At 47.9% G+C, this 25362-nt stretch overlaps 1 protein-coding gene across 1 annotated transcript in view; it reads left to right on the plus strand.

The window, feature by feature from the left end:
- LOC109886494 (voltage-dependent T-type calcium channel subunit alpha-1H) overlaps positions 1-25362 on the plus strand; it is a 98886-nt gene that overhangs the window by 50217 nt on the left and 23307 nt on the right. The window contains exons 13-21 of the mRNA XM_031820264.1: positions 611-728; positions 1292-1447; positions 3090-3174; positions 7469-7701; positions 9873-10175; positions 10490-10590; positions 11593-11716; positions 12395-12463; positions 12686-12870. Of these exons, the coding sequence (XP_031676124.1) occupies positions 611-728; positions 1292-1447; positions 3090-3174; positions 7469-7701; positions 9873-10175; positions 10490-10590; positions 11593-11716; positions 12395-12463; positions 12686-12870 (1374 nt within the window). The remainder of the gene's footprint in view (positions 1-610; positions 729-1291; positions 1448-3089; positions 3175-7468; positions 7702-9872; positions 10176-10489; positions 10591-11592; positions 11717-12394; positions 12464-12685; positions 12871-25362) is intronic.

Here is a 25362-nt window from a genome sequence, read left to right on the forward strand (position 1 = left end):
TAGTCAGGTATGTTCTCAAGTCTTAGATGACATCATCTTCATAGTCAGCTTTGCTGTCAAGTCTTAGATGACATTCTTCATAGTCAGGTTTGTTGTCAAGTCTTAGATGACATCATCTTCATAGTCAGGTTTGTTGTCACGTCTTAGATGACATCATCTTCATTGTCAGGTATGTTGTCAGGTCTTAGATGACATCATAGTCAGGTATTAGATGACATCATAGCCAGGTATTAGATGACATCATAGTCAGGTAATAGATGACATCATAGTCAGGTATTAGATGGCATCATAGTCAGGTAATAGATGACATCATAGTCAGGTAATAGATGACATCATAGTCAGGTAATAGATGACATCATAGTCAGGTAATAGATGACATCATAGTCAGGTAATAGATGACATCATAGTCAGGTATTAGATGACATCATAGTCAGGTATTAGATGACATCATAGTCAGGTATTAGATGACATCATAGTCAGGTAATAGATTACATCATAGTCAGGTTTTTCATCTTTCTTTTTGAAGTTACTGAGTGTATAATGTGTGTGTCTGTGTCTCTCTGTGTGTGTGTGTGTGTGTGTGTGTGTGTGTGTAATGTGTGTGTTGCAGTATCCTAGGCATGCATCTGTTTGGCTGTAAGTTTGGTCTGAAGCTGGACAGTGGAGACACGCTACCTGACAGGAAGAACTTTGACTCGCTCCTCTGGGCTATCGTTACTGTGTTCCAGGTACACACACACACACACACACACACACACACACACACACACACACACACACACACACACACACACACACACACACACACACACACACAAACACACGCTGGCTGGCTGGCTGGCTGGCTGACTGGCTGGCTGACTGGCTGACTGACACACCCGATAATGCACGCAGAGCATAATTAGGCCGATACCCTCTCTCCTCTCTATCATCCCTCTCATCCCTCTCTCCTCTGTTTCATCTCTCTCATTCTCTCTCTCCTCTCTCCTCTCTCTCTCTCTATAGATCCTGACTCAGGAGGACTGGAATCTGGTCCTGTATAACTGCATGGCCTCCACCTCTCCACTCTCCTCTCTCATCCCTCTCTCTCTCCTCTCTCATCCCTCTCTCCTCTCTCTCTCCTCTCTCCTCTCTCATCCCTCTCTCTCCTCTCTCATCCCTCTCTCTCCTCTCTCTCTGTCTATAGATTCTGACTCAGGAGGACTGGAATGTGGTCCTGTATAACTACATGGCCTCCACCTCTCCTCTCTCATCCCTCTCTCTCCTCTCTCTCCTCTCTCTCTGTCTATAGATTCTGACTCAGGAGGACTGGAATCTGGTCCTGTATAACGGTATGGCCTCCACCTCTCCTCTCGCTGCTCTCTACTTTGTGGCTCTGATGACCTTTGGGAACTACGTCCTCTTCAACCTGCTGGTGGCCATCTTGGTGGAGGGCTTTCAGGCGGAGGTAAGTGTTCTACTGGGTTCAACTAGTTTCTACAGGATTCTATGGGGTTTTACAGGCCAGGGTATCTGGTTGGACATTATTTGTAGAGTCCCTCCATCCATCCATCTCTCTCTCCACCCCCCCTTCATCCATCCATTCCTCTCACCCCCCCCCCCCTTCATCCATCCATCTCTCTCTCCACCCCTCCCTTCATCCATCCATCTCTCTCTCCACCGCTCCCTTCATCCATCCATCTCTCTCTCCACCCCCCCCTTCATCCATCCATCTCTCTCTCCACCCCCCCTTCATCCATCCATTCCTCACTCCACCCCCCCTTCATCCATCCATCTCTCCCTCCACCCCCCCTTCATCCATCCATCTCTCTCCACCCCCCCTTCATCCATCCATCTCTCTCTCCACCCCCCCTCCATCCATCCATCTCTCCCTCCACCCCCCCCTTCATCCATCCATCTCTCTCTCCACCCCCCCTTCATCCATCCATCTCTCTCTCCACCCCCCCTTCATCCATCCATCTCTCTCTCCACCCCCCCTTCATCCATCCATCTCTCTCTCCACCCCCCCCTTCATCCATCCATTCCTCACTCCACCCCCCCTTCATCCATCCATTCCTCTCTCCACCCCCCCCTTCATCCATCCATCTCTCCCTCTTTCCCCCCTTCATCCATCCATCTCTCTCTCCACCCCCCTTCATCCATCCATCTCTCCCTCCACACACACACACACAGTCCCGCTGGCCCAGGAGCTTGTTTGATACTGGTTGACCAGCTGTTGTTGTTTTCATCTGAACATCACAGACACACAGCTACACCTCTGGGATCTGATCTACTACACACACACAGAGGCACACACACACACCTACCTACCTATCTATCTATCTATCTATCTATCTATCTATCTATCTATCTATCTATCTATCTATCTATCTATCTATCTATCTATCTATCTATCTATCTATCTATCTATCTATCTATCTATCTATCTATCTATCTATCTATCTATCTATCTATCTATCTATCTATCTATCTATCTATCTATCTATCTATCTCTGGCTCTCTCTCTCCCTCTCTCTCTCTCTCTTCCTCTCTCTCTCTCTCTGCCTCTCTGCCTCTCTCTCTCTCTCTCTCTCTCTCTCTCTCTCTCTCTGGCTCTCTCTCTCTCTCTCTGTTTCCATTGATCATCCTTGAGACAACTTGATTGGAGTCCACCTGTGGTAAATTCAATTGATTGGACATGATTTGGAAAGGCACACACATGTCTATATAAGGTCTAACAGTTGGCAGTGCATGTCAGAGCAAAAAGCAAGCCGTGAGGTCGAAGGAATTGTCCGTAGAGCTCTGAGAGCTCTGTCAGATCTGTCAGGGAGGTGACCAAGAACCCAATGGTCACTCTGACAGAGCTCCAGAGTTCCTCTGTGGAGCTGGGAGAACCTTCCAGAAGGACAACCATCTCTGCAGCACTCCAACAATCAGGCCTTTATGGTAGAGTGGCCAGACGGAAGCCACTCCTCAGTAAAAGGCACATGACAAGATGATGGTGGTTGTGATGATGATGGTATCTTCATCAGGGTGATGCTAACAGGTCATGGTGATGATGGTTTTGGTAATGATGATGGTGGTGATGATGATGATGATATCTTCATCAGGGTGATGCTAACAGGTCAGAGTCCGACGATGAGAAACTGTCGACCTTAGAAGAGGAGGAGAAGATGAAGGAGCTGTATTCAGCAGGTATGCACACACACACACACACACACACACACACACACACACACACACACACACACACACACACACACACACACACACACACACACACACAAATACACACACACACACACACACAGACACACACACAGACACACAGACACAAATACACACACACACACACACACACACACACACACAGACACACACACAGACACAAATACACACACACACACACACTCGCACCAGGAAAATGGGTCAATTCCAATTCAGTTTGAAATTCAAATTCAAATCTTGAATTCACTTATGGAAGTGGAGTGGAATTGATTGGAATTAGACTATTTGGACTTCTTGATTTGGAATTGAATTGGAATTAGACTATTTGGACTTCTTGATTTGGAATTGAATTGGATTGACATATTTGACATTTCCCTTTTAATGGAATTAATCACACGTAGTAGCAACACTGCAGGATTTATTTTAAATGAATGAACAGGGTGCACAGGATGACAGAAAGGACTAGATCAGTTGGATAACCAAGCAAGCACTCTGTCACGTAGGACCTATCTTCCTGTACGTGTCACCGGTGACATCATTACCACTCTGTCACGTAGGACCTATCTTCCTGTACGTGTCATGGTGACATCATTACCACTCTATCACGTAGGACCTATCTTCCTGTACGTGTCACCGGTGACATCATTACCACTCTGTCACGTAGGACCTATCTTCCTGTACGTGTCATGGTGACATCATTACCACTCTATCACGTAGGACCTATCTTCCTGTACGTGTCATCGGTGACATCATTACCACTCTGTCACGTAGGACCTATCTTCCTGTACGTGTCACCGGTGACATCATTACCACTCTATCACGTAGGACCTATCTTCCTGTACGTGTCACCGGTGACATCATTACCACTCTATCACGTAGGACCTATCTTCCTGTACGTGTCACCGGTGACATCATTACCACTCTGTCACGTAGGACCTATCTTCCTGTACGTGTCACCGGTGACATCATTACCACTCTATCACGTAGGACCTATCTTCCTGTACGTGTCATCGGTGACATCATTACCACTCTATCATCATGTAGGACCTATCTTCCTGTACGTGTCACTGGTGACATCATTACCACTCTATCACGTAGGACCTATCTTCCTGTACGTGTCACCGGTGACATCATTACCACTCTGTCACGTAGGACCTATCTTCCTGTACGTGTCACCGGTGACATCATTACCACTCTGTCACGTAGGACCTATCTTCCTGTACGTGTCATCAGTGACATCATTACCACTCTGTCACGTAGGACCTATCTTCCTGTACGTGTCACCGGTGACTTCATTACCACTCTGTCACGTAGGACCTATCTTCCTGTACGTGTCATCGGTGACATCATTACCACTCTGTCACGTAGGACCTATCTTCCTGTACGTGTCACCGGTGACATCATTACCACTCTGTCACGTAGGACCTATCTTCCTGTACGTGTCATCGGTGACATCATTACCACTCTGTCACGTAGGACCTATCTTCCTGTATGTGTCATCGGTGACATCATTACCACTCTATCATCATGTAGGACCTATCTTCCTGTACGTGTCACCGGTGACATCATTACCACTCTGTCACGTAGGACCTATCTTCCTGTACGTGTCACCGGTGACATCATTACCACTCTGTCACGTAGGACCTATCTTCCTGTACGTGTCACCGGTGACATCATTACCACTCTGTCACGTAGGACATATCTTCCTGTACGTGTCATCAGTGACATCATTACCACTCTGTCACGTAGGACCTATCTTCCTGTACGTGTCACCGGTGACATCATTACCACTCTGTCACGTAGGACCTATCTTCCTGTACGTGTCATCGGTGACATCATTACCACTCTGTCACGTAGGACCTATCTTCCTGTACGTGTCACCGGTGACATCATTACCACTCTGTCACGTAGGACCTATCGTCCTGTACGTGTCATCAGTGACATCATTACCACTCTGTCACGTAGGACCTATCTTCCTGTACGTGTCACCGGTGACATCATTACCACTCTATCACGTAGGACCTATCTTCCTGTACGTGTCACCGGTGACATCATTACCACTCTGTCACGTAGGACCTATCTTCCTGTACGTGTCACCGGTGACATCATTACCACTCTGTCACGTAGGACCTATCTTCCTGTACGTGTCACCGGTGACATCATTACCACTCTGTCACGTAGGACCTATCTTCCTGTACGTGTCACCGGTGACATCATTACCACTCTGTCACGTAGGACCTATCTTCCTGTACGTGTCACCGGTGACATCATTACCACTCTATCACGTAGGACCTATCTTCCTGTACGTGTCATCGGTGACATCATTACCACTCTATCATCATGTAGGACCTATCTTCCTGTACGTGTCACCGGTGACATCATTACCACTCTATCACGTAGGACCTATCTTCCTGTACGTGTCACCGGTGACATCATTACCACTCTGTCACGTAGGACCTATCTTCCTGTACGTGTCACCGGTGACATCATTACCACTCTGTCACGTAGGACCTATCTTCCTGTACGTGTCATCAGTGACATCATTACCACTCTGTCACGTAGGACCTATCTTCCTGTACGTGTCACCGGTGACTTCATTACCACTCTGTCACGTAGGACCTATCTTCCTGTACGTGTCATCGGTGACATCATTACCACTCTGTCACGTAGGACCTATCTTCCTGTACGTGTCACCGGTGACATCATTACCACTCTGTCACGTAGGACCTATCTTCCTGTACGTGTCATCGGTGACATCATTACCACTCTGTCACGTAGGACCTATCTTCCTGTATGTGTCATCGGTGACATCATTACCACTCTATCATCATGTAGGACCTATCTTCCTGTACGTGTCACCGGTGACATCATTACCACTCTGTCACGTAGGACCTATCTTCCTGTACGTGTCACCGGTGACATCATTACCACTCTGTCACGTAGGACCTATCTTCCTGTACGTGTCACCGGTGACATCATTACCACTCTGTCACGTAGGACCTATCTTCCTGTACGTGTCATCAGTGACATCATTACCACTCTGTCACGTAGGACCTATCTTCCTGTACGTGTCACCGGTGACATCATTACCACTCTGTCACGTAGGACCTATCTTCCTGTACGTGTCACCGGTGACATCATTACCACTCTGTCACGTAGGACCTATCTTCCTGTACGTGTCACCGGTGACATCATTACCACTCTGTCACGTAGGACCTATCTTCCTGTACGTGTCACCGGTGACATCATTACCACTCTGTCACGTAGGACCTATCTTCCTGTACGTGTCACCGGTGACATCATTACCACTCTGTCACGTAGGACCTATCTTCCTGTACGTGTCACGGGTGACATCATTACCACTCTATCACGTAGGACCTATCTTCCTGTACGTGTCACCGGTGACATCATTACCACTCTGTCACGTAGGACCTATCTTCCTGTACGTGTCACCGGTGACATCATTACCACTCTGTCATCATGTAGGACCTATCTTCCTGTACGTGTCACCGGTGACATCATTACCACTCTATCACGTAGGACCTATCTTCCTGTACGTGTCATCGGTGACATCATTACCACTCTGTCACGTAGGACCTATCTTCCTGTACGTGTCACCGGTGACATCATTACCACTCTGTCACGTAGGACCTATCTTCCTGTACGTGTCACCGGTGACATCATTACCACTCTATCACGTAGGACCTATCTTCCTGTACGTGTCACCGGTGACATCATTACCACTCTGTCACGTAGGACCTATCTTCCTGTACGTGTCACCGGTGACATCATTACCACTCTGTCACGTAGGACCTATCTTCCTGTACGTGTCACCGGTGACATCATTACCACTCTGTCACGTAGGACCTATCTTCCTGTACGTGTCACCGGTGACATCATTACCACTCTGTCACGTAGGACCTATCTTCCTGTACGTGTCACCGGTGACATCATTACCACTCTGTCATCACGTAGGACCTATCTTCCTGTACGTGTCACCGGTGACATCATTACCACTCTATCATCACGTAGGACCTATCTTCCTGTACGTGTCACCGGTGACATCATTACCACTCTGTCACGTAGGACCTATCTTCCTGTATGTGTCACCGGTGACATCATTACCACTCTGTCACGTAGGACCTATCTTCCTGTACGTGTCATCGGTGACATCATTACCATTTATTCTGTGTATTATAAACTTTTCTCACAGTCCTTATAATTAGAGCACACCGTGACCTCTGACCTCTAACCTCTACAGAGTTGAAGCTCCAGGCGATGATGTTGACTCCTAATGGCCTTCTGAATCCCCGAGCCTCCATGCCCCTCCCACCCACACAGTCACCGTGGCAACAACCGCCGCCACCATCCCCACGGCAACGCCCGCCACTCATCCTGCACACATTGGCCACGCCCACAACTTGCGACAGCCAATCACGACGGGGCAGCGCCGTCTCTACGGATACAAGCAACACCCTGGACCCCAGGTCGCCGGTGAGTCATACACACACACTAACACATACACACACACAAACACATATACACACACGCAAACACACATATAAACACACACACACACTCTAGACCAGTGGTTCTCTCCTCGAGGAGCCCCAGACGTTTCACAATTATGTAGTAGCTCTGAACTCACCTGATTCACCTTGTCAATGGCTGAACTATCACACCTAATTCACCATGTCAATGGCTGAACTATCCCACCTGATTCACCTTGTCAATGGCTGAACTATCATACCTAATTCACCTTGTCAATGGCTGAACTATCCCACCTGATTCACCTTGTCAATGGCTTCAAACTTGTTAAGGCCGTGGGTTCCGCTCCATACAGCCATTTTCCAGCCAAAGAGTGGAGTCACAAAAAGCAGAAATAGAGATAAAATTAATCACTGACCTTTGATGATCTTTATCAGATGACACTCACAGGACTTCATGTTACACAATACATGTATGTTTTCATATTTATATCCGAAAAATCTCAGTTTACATTGGCGCTTTATGGTCAGTAATGTAGTGCCTCGAAAACATCCAGTGAATTTTCAGAGAGCCACATCAATTTACAGAAATACTCATAATAAACATTGATAAAAGAAACAACTATTATACATGGAACTTTAGATAAACTTCTCCTTAATGCAACCGCTGTGTCAGATTTCAAAAAAGCTTTACAGCGAAAGCACACCATGCAATAATCTGAGTACGGCGCTCAGACACAAAAACAAGCCATGCAGATACCCGCCATGTTGTGGAGTCAACAGAAGTCAGAAATAGCATTATAAATATTCACTTACCTTTGATGATCTTCATCAGAATGCACTCCCAGGAATCCCAGTTCCACAATCAATGTTTGTTTTGTTTGATAAAGTCCATTATTTATGTCCAAATACCTCCTTTTTGATTAAGTGTTTAGTAAACAAATCCAAACTCACAAGGCGCGGGCAAGTCCATGCGAAATTTGAGACGAAAAGTCCAAAAGTTATATTACAGTTTGTAGAAACATGTCAAACGATGTATAGAATCAATCTTTAGGATGTTTTTAACATAAATCTTATCATATATAAGATAATAATAATGTTCCAACCAGAGAATTACTTTGTCTATAGAAATGCAATGGAACGCACGTCGCTCTCACGGGTGCGTGTGTGATCGTCTCATGCCACTCTGCCAGACCTCTTACTCAATCAGCTCTCATTGCCCCCACTTCACAGTAGAAGCCTCAAACAAGGTTCTAAAGACTGTTGACATCTAGTGGAAGCCTTAGGAAGTGCAATATGACCCCATAGACACTATATTTGATAGGCAATGAGTTGAAAAACTACAAACCTCAGATTTGCCACAGGTTTTCGCCTGCCATATGAGTTCTGTTATACTCACAGACATCATTCAAACAGTTTTAGAAACTTAAGAGTGTTTTCAATCCAATACTACTAATAATATGCATATATTAGCTTCTGGGCCTGAGTAGCAGGAAGTTTACTCTGGGGAGACTTTTCATCCGAATGTGAAAATGCTGCCCCCTATCCCAAACAGGTTTTAATATTTAGTTGACCAGTTGAATCAGGTGCTAGCTGTGGAATAGAATGGCTGGGGGTCCCAGAGGAGAGGTTCGACTCCCGCTATTCTATAACATGGAACGGCTGGTGTGTCCCAGAGGAGAGGTTCGACTCCCACTATTCTATAACATGGAACGGCTGGTGTGTCCCAGAGGAGAGGTTCTACTACCACTGTTCTATAACATGGAACGGCTGGTGGGTCCCAGAGGAGAGGTTCTACTACCACTGTTCTATAACATGGAACGGCTGGTGGGTCCCAGAGGTCCCAGAGGAGAGGTTCTACTACCACTGTTCTATAACATGGAACGGCTGGTGGGTCCCAGAGGAGAGGTTCTACTACCACTGTTCTATAACATGGAACGGCTGGTGGGTCCCAGAGGAGAGGTTCTACTACCACTGTTCTATAACATGGAACGGCTGGTGGGTCCCAGAGGAGAGGTTCTACTACCACTGTTCTATAACATGGAACGGCTGGTGGGTCCCAGAGGTCCCAGAGGAGAGGTTCTACTACCACTGTTCTAAAACAGTGCAATATAACATGCTAACACACACAAACACACACATCCTAACGTCTCTCTATGCTGTGCTGTGATTGGTCAGTCTCCATGGGACAGCCGACGCGCCAGCTGGTCTTCTATTGGCCGAGGTCCCAGCCTACAGCAGCGGAGGAGTCAATCAAGTGAGAGGGATTCTCTGCTGTCAGATGGGGCGGGGTCAGAATGGTCCAATCCCAGCTGGGGGTGGAGCAGGGAGGAGTCTTTCGACCTCCTGGACCAATCAGAGTATCTGACCGTGCCGATGCTCCGCCCACCTGACTGTAACGGGAAGACCTTTCACCTCCCTGACGCCGGGACCCTACGTTACTATAGCGACCACGAGGAGGAGGAGGAGGACGCTGAGGAGGTGAGTCTGTGTGTGTGTGTGTGTGTAGTGTGTTAGTGTATCCCTCTGGACAGTGTGTGTAGATATACATTATGTGTGTATTGACTGTGTGTGTCTGATGCTGTGTGTGTCATTGTGTGTGTGTGTGTGTGTGTGTTTCAGAGTGTGTGTGTGTGTTAGTGTATCCCTCTGGACAGTGTGTGTAGATATACATTATGTGTGTATTGACTGTGTGTGTCTGATGCTGTGTGTGTGTGTGTTTCAGAGTGTGTGTAGATATACATTATGTGTGTATTGACTGTGTGTGTCTGATGCTGTGTGTGTGTGTGTTTCAGAGTGTGTGTTTGCGGGTGAAGCTGGTCCTGGAGCCCTATAAACCCCAGTGGTGTAGAGATCATGAGGACTGGGCTCTCTACCTGTTCTCCCCATGTAACAGGTCAGGACACACACACACAGGGTCAAACACACATTCATGCACCACACACTTTCATTTGTGTTTTTTGTGTTTAAATATAAATGTTATTTTTCAATACCAGCTTCATGCAATATATATAATAATATATATAACAATAGTATTATTATGGACTGGACCAGACTGGACCAGACTGGACCAGACTGGACTGGACCAGACTGGACTGGACTGGACTGGACTAGACTGGACCAGACTGGACTAGACTGGACTGGACTGGACTAGACTGGACCGGACTGGACTGGACTGGACTAGACTGGACTGGACTGGACCGGACTGGACTGGACTGGACTGGACTAGACTGGACTAGACTGGACTGGACTGGACCGGACTGGACTAGACTGGACTAGACTGGACTAGACTGGACCGGACTGGACTAGACTGGACTAGACTGGACTGGACTGGACTAGACTGGACTGGACTAGACTGGACCAGATGGGACTAGACTGGACCAGATGGGACTAGACTGGACTAGACTGGACTAGACTGGACTAGACTGGACTAGACTGGACTGGACTGGACTAGACTGGACCAGACTGGTCTGATTTAGACTAAATCAAATCAAATCAAATTTATTTATATAGCCCTTCGTACATCAGCTGATATCTCAAAGTGCTGTACAGAAACCCAGCCTAAAACCCCAAACAGCAAGCAATGCAGGTGTAGAAGCACGGGACTGGACTAGACTGGACCAGACTGGACTAGACTGGACTGGACTGGACTAGACTAGACTAGACTGGACTGGCCTGGACTAGACTGGACTAGACTGGACCAGACTGGACTAGACTGGACTGGACTAGACTAGACTGGACTGGACTAGACTGGACTAGACTGGACCAGACTGGTCTGATTTAGACTAGACTGGACTAGACTGGACTGGTTTAGACTAGACTGGACTGGACTGGACTAGACTATAATAATATATATAATAATAATATTCTCCCCCCTCTCTCTCTCCATCCTCCCCAGGTTTCGTCAGTGGTGTCAGAGAGTGATAACTCACAAGATGTTTGATCACATAATCCTCCTTTTCATCTTCCTCAACTGCATCACCATCGCTCTGGAGAGACCAGACATACAGACACACAGTACAGTAAGACAATCACTCTGGAGAGACCAGACACACAGTACAGTCAGACCATCACTCTGGAGAGACCAGACATACAGACACACAGTACAGTCAGACCATCACTCTGGAGAGACCAGACATACAGTACAGTCAGACCATCACTCTGGAGAGACCAGACATACAGTACAGTCAGACCATCACTCTGGAGAGACCAGACACACAGTACAGTGAGACCATCACTCTGGAGAGACCAGACACAGTACAGTCAGACCATCACTCTGGAGAGACCAGACACACAGTACAGTCAGACCATCACTCTGGAGAGACCAGACATACAGACACACAGTACAGTAAGACCATCACTCTGGAGAGACCAGACACACAGTACAGTAAGACCATCACTCTGGAGAGACCAGACACACAGTACAGTCAGACCATCACTCTGGAGAGACCAGACATACAGACACACAGTACAGTAAGACCATCACTCTGGAGAGACCAGACACACAGTACAGTAAGACCATCACTCTGGAGAGACCAGACACACAGTACAGTCAGACCATCACTCTGGAGAGACCAGATATACAGACACACAGTACAGTGAGACCATCACTCTGGAGAGACCAGACATACAGACACAAAATAGTTGTTTTCACAGGAAGCTAGATAGACTAACCCTGTGTGTGTGTGTTGTGTTTTCAGGAGAGAGTGTTCCTCAGTGTGTCCAACCATATCTTCACTGTGATCTTCATAGCAGAGATGACCGTTAAGGTAACACATTTAGTTAAGGTAACACATTTAGTTAAGGTAACACATTTAGTTAAGGTAACACATTTAGTTAAGGTAACACATTTAGTTAAGGTAACACAGTTAGTTAAGGTAACACATTTAGTTAAGGTAACACATTTAGTTAAGGTAACACATTTAGTTAAGGTAACACATTTAGCGTGTGTGTGTGTGTGTGTGTGTGTGTGTGTGTGTGTGTGTGTGTAGGTGGTAGCCCAGGGTCTGTACTCAGGTGAAGCAGTCTATCTGAAGAGCAGCTGGAATGTTCTGGATGGACTGTTGGTGTTTGTATCTCTGCTGGACATTCTGGTTTCCATAGCATCCGCCGGCGGTAACCGTATCCTAGGAATCCTCAGAGTGCTGCGACTCCTGCGTACCCTTCGACCCCTCAGGTGTGTGATGTAACGTGTGTTTGTACTGTACCTTGTGAAAACAATTCAACTAATAACACCCTTGTTTACTGTCACGTCAGCTTGTCTCTCGTAGCAATCTGTCACGTCAGCTTGTCTCTCCTAGCTATCTGTTTACTGTCATGTCAGCTTGTCTCTCCTAGCTATCTGTTTACTGTCATGTCAGCTTGTCTCTCCTAGCTGTCTATCACATCAGCTTGTCTCTCCTAGCTATCTGTCATGTCAGCTTGTCTCTCCTAGCTGTCTGTTTACTGACACGTCAGCTTGTCTCTCCTAGCCATCTGTCACGTCAGCTTGTCTCTCCTAGCTATCTATCACGTCAGCTTGTCTCTCCTAGCTGTCTGTTTACTGTCATGTCAGCTTGTCTCTCCTAGCTGTCTGTCACATCAGCTTGTCTCTCCTAGCTATTTGTCACGTCAGCTTGTCTCTCCTAGCTATCTGTCACGTCAGCTTGTCTCTCCTAGCTGTCTGTTTACTGTCATGTCAGCTTGTCTCTCCTAGCTGTCTGTTTACTGTCACGTCAGCTTGTCTCTCCTAGCTGTCTGTTTACTGTCATGTCAGCTTGTCTCCTAGCTGTCTGTCACGTCAGCTTGTCTCTCCTAGCTGTCTGTTTACTGTCACGTCAGCTTGTCTCTCCTAGCTATCTGTCACGTCAGCTTGTCTCTCCTAGCTGTCTGTTTACTGTCACGTCAGCTTGTCTCTCCTAGCTATCTGTAACGTCAGCTTGTCTCTCCTAGCTGTCTGTCACGTCAGATTGTCTCTCCTAGATATCTGTCACGTCAGCTTGTCTCTCCTAGCTGTCTGTTTACTGTCACGTCAGCTTGTCTCTCCTAGCTATCTGTCACGTCAGCTTGTCTCTCCTAGCTATCTGTCACGACAGCTTGTCTCTCCTAGCTGTCTGTCACGTCAGCTTGTCTCTCCTAGCTGTCTGTCACGTCAGCTTGTCTCTCCTAGCAGTCTGTTTACTGTCATGTCAGCTTGTCTCTCCTAGCTGTCTGTTTACTGTTACGTCAGCTTGTCTCTCCTAGCTGTCTGTTTACTGTCACGTCAGCTTGTCTCTACTAGCTGTCTGTCACGTCAGATTGTCTCTCCTAGATATCTGTCACGTCAGCTTGTCTCTCCTAGCTATCTGTCACGTCAGCTTGTCTCTCCTAGCTATCTGTCACGACAGCTTGTCTCTCCTAGCTGTCTGTCACATCAGCTTGTCTCTCCTAGCTGTCTGTCACGTCAGCTTGTCTCTCCTAGCAGTCTGTTTACTGTCATGTCAGCTTGTCTCTCCTAGCTGTCTGTTTACTGTTACGTCAGCTTGTCTCTCCTAGCTGTCTGTTTACTGTCACGTCAGCTTGTCTCTCCTAGCTGTCTGTCACGTCAGATTGTCTCTCCTAGATATCTGTCACGTCAGCTTGTCTCTCCTAGCTGTCTGTTTACTGTCATGTCAGCTTGTCTCTCCTAGCTGTCTGTCACATCAGCTTGTCTCTCCTAGCTATTTGTCACGTCAGCTTGTCTCTCCTAGCTATCTGTCACGTCAGCTTGTCTCTCCTAGCTGTCTGTTTACTGTCACGTCAGCTTGTCTCTCCTAGCTGTCTGTTTACTGTCATGTCAGCTTGTCTCCTAGCTGTCTGTCACGTCAGCTTGTCTCTCCTAGCTGTCTGTTTACTGTCACGTCAGCTTGTCTCTCCTAGCTGTCTGTCACGTCAGCTTGTCTCTCCTAGCTGTCTGTTTACTGTCACGTCAGCTTGTCTCTCCTAGCTGTCTGTTTACTGTCACGTCAGCTTGTCTCTCCTAGCTATCTGTCACGTCAGCTTGTCTCTCCTAGCTGTCTGTCACGTCAGATTGTCTCTCCTAGATATCTGTCACGTCAGCTTGTCTCTCCTAGCTGTCTGTTTACTGTCACGTCAGCTTGTCTCTCCTAGCTATCTGTCACGTCAGCTTGTCTCTCCTAGCTATCTGTCACGACAGCTTGTCTTTCCTAGCTGTCTGTCACGTCAGCTTGTCTCTCCTAGCTGTCTGTCACGTCAGCTTGTCTCTCCTAGCAGTCTGTTTACTGTCATGTCAGCTTGTCTCTCCTAGCTGTCTGTTTACTGTTACGTCAGCTTGTCTCTCCTAGCTGTCTGTTTACTGTCACGTCAGCTTGTCTCTCCTAGCTGTCTGTCACGTCAGATTGTCTCTCCTAGCTGTCTGTCACGTCAGCTTGTCTCTCCTAGCTGTCTGTCACGTCAGCTTGTCTCTCCTAGCTGTCTGTTTACTGTCATGTCAGCTTGTCTCTCCTAGCTGTCTGTTTACTGTCACGTCAGCTTGTCTCTCCTAGCTGTCTGTTTACTGTCATGTCAGCTTGTCTCTCCTAGCTGTCTGTTTACTGTCACGTCAGCTTGTCTCTCCTAGCTGTCTGTTTACTGTCACGTCAGCTTGTCTCTCCTAGCTGTCTGTTTACTGTCATGTCAGCTTGCCTCTCCTAGCTGTCTGTCACGTCAGCTTGTCTCTCCTAGCTGTCTGTTTACTGTCACGTCAGCTTGTCTCTCCTAGCTGTCTGTCACGTCAGCTTGTCTCTCCTAGCTGTCTGTTTACTGTCACGTCAGCTTGTCTCTCCTAGCTGTCTGTTTACTGTCATGTCAGCTTGTCTCTCCTAGCTGTCTGTTTACTGTCATGTCAGCTTGTCTCTACTAGCTGTCTGTTTACTGTCACGTCAGCTTGTCTCTCCTAGCTATCTGTCACGTCAGCTTGTCTCTCCTAGCTATCTGTCACGACAGCTTGTCTCTCTCCTAGCTGTCTGTCACGTCAGCTTGTCTCTCCTAGCTGTCTGTTTACTGTCACGTCAGCTTGTCTCTCCTAGCTATCTGTCACGTCAGCTTGTCTCTCCTAGCTGTCTGTTTACTGTCACGTCAGCTTGTCTCTCCTAGCTATCTGTAACGTCAGCTTGTCTCTCCTAGCTGTCTGTCACGTCAGATTGTCTCTCCTAGATATCTGTCACGTCAGCTTGTCTCTCCTAGCTGTCTGTTTACTGTCACGTCAGCTTGTCTCTCCTAGCTATCTGTCACGTCAGCTTGTCTCTCCTAGCTATCTGTCACGACAGCTTGTCTCTCCTAGCTGTCTGTCACGTCAGCTTGTCTCTCCTAGCTGTCTGTCACGTCAGCTTGTCTCTCCTAGCAGTCTGTTTACTGTCATGTCAGCTTGTCTCTCCTAGCTGTCTGTTTACTGTTACGTCAGCTTGTCTCTCCTAGCTGTCTGTTTACTGTCACGTCAGCTTGTCTCTACTAGCTGTCTGTCACGTCAGATTGTCTCTCCTAGATATCTGTCACGTCAGCTTGTCTCTCCTAGCTATCTGTCACGTCAGCTTGTCTCTCCTAGCTATCTGTCACGACAGCTTGTCTCTCCTAGCTGTCTGTCACATCAGCTTGTCTCTCCTAGCTGTCTGTCACGTCAGCTTGTCTCTCCTAGCAGTCTGTTTACTGTCATGTCAGCTTGTCTCTCCTAGCTGTCTGTTTACTGTTACGTCAGCTTGTCTCTCCTAGCTGTCTGTTTACTGTCACGTCAGCTTGTCTCTCCTAGCTGTCTGTCACGTCAGATTGTCTCTCCTAGATATCTGTCACGTCAGCTTGTCTCTCCTAGCTGTCTGTTTACTGTCATGTCAGCTTGTCTCTCCTAGATATCTGTCACGTCAGCTTGTCTCTCCTAGCTGTCTGTTTACTGTCATGTCAGCTTGTCTCTCCTAGCTGTCTGTCACATCAGCTTGTCTCTCCTAGCTATTTGTCACGTCAGCTTGTCTCTCCTAGCTATCTGTCACGTCAGCTTGTCTCTCCTAGCTGTCTGTTTACTGTCACGTCAGCTTGTCTCTCCTAGCTGTCTGTTTACTGTCATGTCAGCTTGTCTCCTAGCTGTCTGTCACGTCAGCTTGTCTCTCCTAGCTGTCTGTTTACTGTCACGTCAGCTTGTCTCTCCTAGCTGTCTGTCACGTCAGCTTGTCTCTCCTAGCTGTCTGTTTACTGTCACGTCAGCTTGTCTCTCCTAGCTGTCTGTTTACTGTCACGTCAGCTTGTCTCTCCTAGCTATCTGTCACGTCAGCTTGTCTCTCCTAGCTGTCTGTCACGTCAGATTGTCTCTCCTAGATATCTGTCACGTCAGCTTGTCTCTCCTAGCTGTCTGTTTACTGTCACGTCAGCTTGTCTCTCCTAGCTATCTGTCACGTCAGCTTGTCTCTCCTAGCTATCTGTCACGACAGCTTGTCTTTCCTAGCTGTCTGTCACGTCAGCTTGTCTCTCCTAGCTGTCTGTCACGTCAGCTTGTCTCTCCTAGCAGTCTGTTTACTGTCATGTCAGCTTGTCTCTCCTAGCTGTCTGTTTACTGTTACGTCAGCTTGTCTCTCCTAGCTGTCTGTTTACTGTCACGTCAGCTTGTCTCTCCTAGCTGTCTGTCACGTCAGATTGTCTCTCCTAGCTGTCTGTCACGTCAGCTTGTCTCTCCTAGCTGTCTGTCACGTCAGCTTGTCTCTCCTAGCTGTCTGTTTACTGTCATGTCAGCTTGTCTCTCCTAGCTGTCTGTTTACTGTCACGTCAGCTTGTCTCTCCTAGCTGTCTGTTTACTGTCATGTCAGCTTGTCTCTCCTAGCTGTCTGTTTACTGTCACGTCAGCTTGTCTCTCCTAGCTGTCTGTTTACTGTCACGTCAGCTTGTCTCTCCTAGCTGTCTGTTTACTGTCATGTCAGCTTGCCTCTCCTAGCTGTCTGTCACGTCAGCTTGTCTCTCCTAGCTGTCTGTTTACTGTCACGTCAGCTTGTCTCTCCTAGCTGTCTGTCACGTCAGCTTGTCTCTCCTAGCTGTCTGTTTACTGTCACGTCAGCTTGTCTCTCCTAGCTGTCTGTTTACTGTCATGTCAGCTTGTCTCTCCTAGCTGTCTGTTTACTGTCATGTCAGCTTGTCTCTACTAGCTGTCTGTTTACTGTCACGTCAGCTTGTCTCTCCTAGCTATCTGTCACGTCAGCTTGTCTCTCCTAGCTATCTGTCACGACAGCTTGTCTCTCTCCTAGCTGTCTGTCACGTCAGCTTGTCTCTCCTAGCTGTCTGTCACGTCAGCCTGTCTCTCCTAGCTGTCTGTCACGTCAGCTTGTCTCTCCTAGCTATCTGTCATGTCAGCTTGTCTCTCCTAGCTATCTGTTTACTGTCATGTCAGCTTGTCTCTCCTAGCTGTCTATCACATCAGCTTGTCTCTCCTAGCTATCTGTCATGTCAGCTTGTCTCTCCTAGCTGTCTGTTTACTGACACGTCAGCTTGTCTCTCCTAGCCATCTGTCACGTCAGCTTGTCTCTCCTAGCTATCTATCACGTCAGCTTGTCTCTCCTAGCTGTCTGTTTACTGTCATGTCAGCTTGTCTCTCCTAGCTGTCTTTTTACTGTCACGTCAGCTTGTCTCTCCTAGCTGTCTGTCACATCAGCTTGTCTCTCCTAGCTATTTGTCACGTCAGCTTGTCTCTCCTAGCTATCTGTCACGTCAGCTTGTCTCTCCTAGCTGTCTTTTTACTGTCATGTCAGCTTGTCTCTCCTAGCTGTCTGTTTACTGTCACGTCAGCTTGTCTCTCCTAGCTGTCTGTTTACTGTCATGTCAGCTTGTCTCCTAGCTGTCTGTCACGTCAGCTTGTCTCTCCTAGCTGTCTGTTTACTGTCACGTCAGCTTGTCTCTCCTAGCTGTCTGTCACGTCAGCTTGTCTCTCCTAGCTGTCTGTTTACTGTCACGTCAGCTTGTCTCTCCTAGCTGTCTGTTTACTGTCATGTCAGCTTGTCTCTCCTAGCTATCTGTCACGTCAGCTTGTCTCTCCTAGCTGTCTGTTTACTGTCACGTCAGCTTGTCTCTCCTAGCTATCTGTCACGTCAGCTTGTCTCTCCTAGCTGTCTGTCACGTCAGATTGTCTCTCCTAGATATCTGTCACGTCAGCTTGTCTCTCCTAGCTGTCTGTTTACTGTCACGTCAGCTTGTCTCTCCTAGCTATCTGTCACGTCAGCTTGTCTCTCCTAGCTATCTGTCACGACAGCTTGTCTCTCCTAGCTGTCTGTCACGTCAGCTTGTCTCTCCTAGCTGTCTGTCACGTCAGCTTGTCTCTCCTAGCAGTCTGTTTACTGTCATGTCAGCTTGTCTCTCCTAGCTGTCTGTTTACTGTTACGTCAGCTTGTCTCTCCTAGCTGTCTGTTTACTGTCACGTCAGCTTGTCTCTCCTAGCTGTCTGTCACGTCAGATTGTCTCTCCTAGCTGTCTGTCACGTCAGCTTGTCTCTCCTAGCTGTCTGTCACGTCAGCTTGTCTCTCCTAGCTGTCTGTTTACTGTCATGTCAGCTTGTCTCTCCTAGCTGTCTGTTTACTGTCACGTCAGCTTGTCTCTCCTAGCTGTCTGTTTACTGTCATGTCAGCTTGTCTCTCCTAGCTGTCTGTTTACTGTCATGTCAGCTTGTCTCTACTAGCTGTCTGTTTACTGTCACGTCAGCTTGTCTCTCCTAGCTATCTGTCACGTCAGCTTGTCTCTCCTAGCTATCTGTCACGACAGCTTGTCTCTCTCCTAGCTGTCTGTCACGTCAGCTTGTCTCTCCTAGCTGTCTGTCACGTCAGCCTGTCTCTCCTAGCTGTCTGTCACGTCAGCTTGTCTCTCCTAGCTATCTGTCATGTCAGCTTGTCTCTCCTAGCTATCTGTTTACTGTCACGTCAGCTTGTCTCTCCTAGCTATCTGTCACGTCAGCTTGTCTCTCCTAGCCATCTGTCACGTCAGATTGTCTCTCCTAGATATCTGTCACGTCAGCTTGTCTCTCCTAGCTGTCTGTTTACTGTCACGTCAGCTTGTCTCTCCTAGCTGTCTGTTTACTGTCATGTCAGCTTGTCTCCTAGCTGTCTGTCACGTCAGCTTGTCTCTCCTAGCTGTCTGTTTACTGTCACGTCAGCTTGTCTCTCCTAGCTGTCTGTCACGTCAGCTTGTCTCTCCTAGCTGTCTGTTTACTGTCACGTCAGCTTGTCTCTCCTAGCTGTCTGTTTACTGTCACGTCAGCTTGTCTCTCCTAGCTATCTGTCACGTCAGCTTGTCTCTCCTAGCTGTCTGTCACGTCAGATTGTCTCTCCTAGATATCTGTCACGTCAGCTTGTCTCTCCTAGCTGTCTGTTTACTGTCACGTCAGCTTGTCTCTCCTAGCTATCTGTCACGTCAGCTTGTCTCTCCTAGCTATCTGTCACGACAGCTTGTCTTTCCTAGCTGTCTGTCACGTCAGCTTGTCTCTCCTAGCTGTCTGTCACGTCAGCTTGTCTCTCCTAGCAGTCTGTTTACTGTCATGTCAGCTTGTCTCTCCTAGCTGTCTGTTTACTGTTACGTCAGCTTGTCTCTCCTAGCTGTCTGTTTACTGTCACGTCAGCTTGTCTCTCCTAGCTGTCTGTCACGTCAGATTGTCTCTCCTAGCTGTCTGTCACGTCAGCTTGTCTCTCCTAGCTGTCTGTCACGTCAGCTTGTCTCTCCTAGCTGTCTGTTTACTGTCATGTCAGCTTGTCTCTCCTAGCTGTCTGTTTACTGTCACGTCAGCTTGTCTCTCCTAGCTGTCTGTTTACTGTCATGTCAGCTTGTCTCTCCTAGCTGTCTGTTTACTGTCACGTCAGCTTGTCTCTCCTAGCTGTCTGTTTACTGTCACGTCAGCTTGTCTCTCCTAGCTGTCTGTTTACTGTCATGTCAGCTTGCCTCTCCTAGCTGTCTGTCACGTCAGCTTGTCTCTCCTAGCTGTCTGTTTACTGTCACGTCAGCTTGTCTCTCCTAGCTGTCTGTCACGTCAGCTTGTCTCTCCTAGCTGTCTGTTTACTGTCACGTCAGCTTGTCTCTCCTAGCTGTCTGTTTACTGTCATGTCAGCTTGTCTCTCCTAGCTGTCTGTTTACTGTCATGTCAGCTTGTCTCTACTAGCTGTCTGTTTACTGTCACGTCAGCTTGTCTCTCCTAGCTATCTGTCACGTCAGCTTGTCTCTCCTAGCTATCTGTCACGACAGCTTGTCTCTCTCCTAGCTGTCTGTCACGTCAGCTTGTCTCTCCTAGCTGTCTGTCACGTCAGCCTGTCTCTCCTAGCTGTCTGTCACGTCAGCTTGTCTCTCCTAGCTATCTGTCATGTCAGCTTGTCTCTCCTAGCTATCTGTTTACTGTCATGTCAGCTTGTCTCTCCTAGCTGTCTATCACATCAGCTTGTCTCTCCTAGCTATCTGTCATGTCAGCTTGTCTCTCCTAGCTGTCTGTTTACTGACACGTCAGCTTGTCTCTCCTAGCCATCTGTCACGTCAGCTTGTCTCTCCTAGCTATCTATCACGTCAGCTTGTCTCTCCTAGCTGTCTGTTTACTGTCATGTCAGCTTGTCTCTCCTAGCTGTCTTTTTACTGTCACGTCAGCTTGTCTCTCCTAGCTGTCTGTCACATCAGCTTGTCTCTCCTAGCTATTTGTCACGTCAGCTTGTCTCTCCTAGCTATCTGTCACGTCAGCTTGTCTCTCCTAGCTGTCTTTTTACTGTCATGTCAGCTTGTCTCTCCTAGCTGTCTGTTTACTGTCACGTCAGCTTGTCTCTCCTAGCTGTCTGTTTACTGTCATGTCAGCTTGTCTCCTAGCTGTCTGTCACGTCAGCTTGTCTCTCCTAGCTGTCTGTTTACTGTCACGTCAGCTTGTCTCTCCTAGCTGTCTGTCACGTCAGCTTGTCTCTCCTAGCTGTCTGTTTACTGTCACGTCAGCTTGTCTCTCCTAGCTGTCTGTTTACTGTCATGTCAGCTTGTCTCTCCTAGCTATCTGTCACGTCAGCTTGTCTCTCCTAGCTGTCTGTTTACTGTCACGTCAGCTTGTCTCTCCTAGCTATCTGTCACGTCAGCTTGTCTCTCCTAGCTGTCTGTCACGTCAGATTGTCTCTCCTAGATATCTGTCACGTCAGCTTGTCTCTCCTAGCTGTCTGTTTACTGTCACGTCAGCTTGTCTCTCCTAGCTATCTGTCACGTCAGCTTGTCTCTCCTAGCTATCTGTCACGACAGCTTGTCTCTCCTAGCTGTCTGTCACGTCAGCTTGTCTCTCCTAGCTGTCTGTCACGTCAGCTTGTCTCTCCTAGCAGTCTGTTTACTGTCATGTCAGCTTGTCTCTCCTAGCTGTCTGTTTACTGTTACGTCAGCTTGTCTCTCCTAGCTGTCTGTTTACTGTCACGTCAGCTTGTCTCTCCTAGCTGTCTGTCACGTCAGATTGTCTCTCCTAGCTGTCTGTCACGTCAGCTTGTCTCTCCTAGCTGTCTGTCACGTCAGCTTGTCTCTCCTAGCTGTCTGTTTACTGTCATGTCAGCTTGTCTCTCCTAGCTGTCTGTTTACTGTCACGTCAGCTTGTCTCTCCTAGCTGTCTGTTTACTGTCATGTCAGCTTGTCTCTCCTAGCTGTCTGTTTACTGTCATGTCAGCTTGTCTCTACTAGCTGTCTGTTTACTGTCACGTCAGCTTGTCTCTCCTAGCTATCTGTCACGTCAGCTTGTCTCTCCTAGCTATCTGTCACGACAGCTTGTCTCTCTCCTAGCTGTCTGTCACGTCAGCTTGTCTCTCCTAGCTGTCTGTCACGTCAGCCTGTCTCTCCTAGCTGTCTGTCACGTCAGCTTGTCTCTCCTAGCTATCTGTCATGTCAGCTTGTCTCTCCTAGCTATCTGTTTACTGTCACGTCAGCTTGTCTCTCCTAGCTATCTGTCACGTCAGCTTGTCTCTCCTAGCCATCTGTCACGTCAGATTGTCTCTCCTAGATATCTGTCACGTCAGCTTGTCTCTCCTAGCTGTCTGTTTACTGTCATGTCAGCTTGTCTCTCCTAGCTGTCTGTCACATCAGCTTGTCTCTCCTAGCTATTTGTCACGTCAGCTTGTCTCTCCTAGCTATCTGTCACGTCAGCTTGTCTCTCCTAGCTCTCTGTTTACTGTCACGTCAGCTTGTCTCTCCTAGCTGTCTGTTTACTGTCATGTCAGCTTGTCTCCTAGCTGTCTGTCACGTCAGCTTGTCTCTCCTAGCTGTCTGTTTACTGTCACGTCAGCTTGTCTCTCCTAGCTGTCTGTCACGTCAGCTTGTCTCTCCTAGCTGTCTGTTTACTGTCACGTCAGCTTGTCTCTCCTAGCTGTCTGTTTACTGTCACGTCAGCTTGTCTCTCCTAGCTATCTGTCACGTCAGCTTGTCTCTCCTAGCTGTCTGTCACGTCAGATTGTCTCTCCTAGATATCTGTCACGTCAGCTTGTCTCTCCTAGCTGTCTGTTTACTGTCACGTCAGCTTGTCTCTCCTAGCTATCTGTCACGTCAGCTTGTCTCTCCTAGCTATCTGTCACGACAGCTTGTCTTTCCTAGCTGTCTGTCACGTCAGCTTGTCTCTCCTAGCTGTCTGTCACGTCAGCTTGTCTCTCCTAGCAGTCTGTTTACTGTCATGTCAGCTTGTCTCTCCTAGCTGTCTGTTTACTGTTACGTCAGCTTGTCTCTCCTAGCTGTCTGTTTACTGTCACGTCAGCTTGTCTCTCCTAGCTGTCTGTCACGTCAGATTGTCTCTCCTAGCTGTCTGTCACGTCAGCTTGTCTCTCCTAGCTGTCTGTCACGTCAGCTTGTCTCTCCTAGCTGTCTGTTTACTGTCATGTCAGCTTGTCTCTCCTAGCTGTCTGTTTACTGTCACGTCAGCTTGTCTCTCCTAGCTGTCTGTTTACTGTCATGTCAGCTTGTCTCTCCTAGCTGTCTGTTTACTGTCACGTCAGCTTGTCTCTCCTAGCTGTCTGTTTACTGTCACGTCAGCTTGTCTCTCCTAGCTGTCTGTTTACTGTCATGTCAGCTTGCCTCTCCTAGCTGTCTGTCACGTCAGCTTGTCTCTCCTAGCTGTCTGTTTACTGTCACGTCAGCTTGTCTCTCCTAGCTGTCTGTCACGTCAGCTTGTCTCTCCTAGCTGTCTGTTTACTGTCACGTCAGCTTGTCTCTCCTAGCTGTCTGTTTACTGTCATGTCAGCTTGTCTCTCCTAGCTGTCTGTTTACTGTCATGTCAGCTTGTCTCTACTAGCTGTCTGTTTACTGTCACGTCAGCTTGTCTCTCCTAGCTATCTGTCACGTCAGCTTGTCTCTCCTAGCTATCTGTCACGACAGCTTGTCTCTCTCCTAGCTGTCTGTCACGTCAGCTTGTCTCTCCTAGCTGTCTGTCACGTCAGCCTGTCTCTCCTAGCTGTCTGTCACGTCAGCTTGTCTCTCCTAGCTATCTGTCATGTCAGCTTGTCTCTCCTAGCTATCTGTTTACTGTCATGTCAGCTTGTCTCTCCTAGCTGTCTATCACATCAGCTTGTCTCTCCTAGCTATCTGTCATGTCAGCTTGTCTCTCCTAGCTGTCTGTTTACTGACACGTCAGCTTGTCTCTCCTAGCCATCTGTCACGTCAGCTTGTCTCTCCTAGCTATCTATCACGTCAGCTTGTCTCTCCTAGCTGTCTGTTTACTGTCATGTCAGCTTGTCTCTCCTAGCTGTCTTTTTACTGTCACGTCAGCTTGTCTCTCCTAGCTGTCTGTCACATCAGCTTGTCTCTCCTAGCTATTTGTCACGTCAGCTTGTCTCTCCTAGCTATCTGTCACGTCAGCTTGTCTCTCCTAGCTGTCTTTTTACTGTCATGTCAGCTTGTCTCTCCTAGCTGTCTGTTTACTGTCACGTCAGCTTGTCTCTCCTAGCTGTCTGTTTACTGTCATGTCAGCTTGTCTCCTAGCTGTCTGTCACGTCAGCTTGTCTCTCCTAGCTGTCTGTTTACTGTCACGTCAGCTTGTCTCTCCTAGCTGTCTGTCACGTCAGCTTGTCTCTCCTAGCTGTCTGTTTACTGTCACGTCAGCTTGTCTCTCCTAGCTGTCTGTTTACTGTCATGTCAGCTTGTCTCTCCTAGCTATCTGTCACGTCAGCTTGTCTCTCCTAGCTGTCTGTTTACTGTCACGTCAGCTTGTCTCTCCTAGCTATCTGTCACGTCAGCTTGTCTCTCCTAGCTGTCTGTCACGTCAGATTGTCTCTCCTAGATATCTGTCACGTCAGCTTGTCTCTCCTAGCTGTCTGTTTACTGTCACGTCAGCTTGTCTCTCCTAGCTATCTGTCACGTCAGCTTGTCTCTCCTAGCTATCTGTCACGACAGCTTGTCTCTCCTAGCTGTCTGTCACGTCAGCTTGTCTCTCCTAGCTGTCTGTCACGTCAGCTTGTCTCTCCTAGCAGTCTGTTTACTGTCATGTCAGCTTGTCTCTCCTAGCTGTCTGTTTACTGTTACGTCAGCTTGTCTCTCCTAGCTGTCTGTTTACTGTCACGTCAGCTTGTCTCTCCTAGCTGTCTGTCACGTCAGATTGTCTCTCCTAGCTGTCTGTCACGTCAGCTTGTCTCTCCTAGCTGTCTGTCACGTCAGCTTGTCTCTCCTAGCTGTCTGTTTACTGTCATGTCAGCTTGTCTCTCCTAGCTGTCTGTTTACTGTCACGTCAGCTTGTCTCTCCTAGCTGTCT

This window comes from Oncorhynchus kisutch, unplaced genomic scaffold (genome assembly GCF_002021735.2).
Source record: "Oncorhynchus kisutch isolate 150728-3 unplaced genomic scaffold, Okis_V2 scaffold3202, whole genome shotgun sequence".
Classification (NCBI taxonomy): Eukaryota; Metazoa; Chordata; class Actinopteri; order Salmoniformes; family Salmonidae; genus Oncorhynchus; species Oncorhynchus kisutch.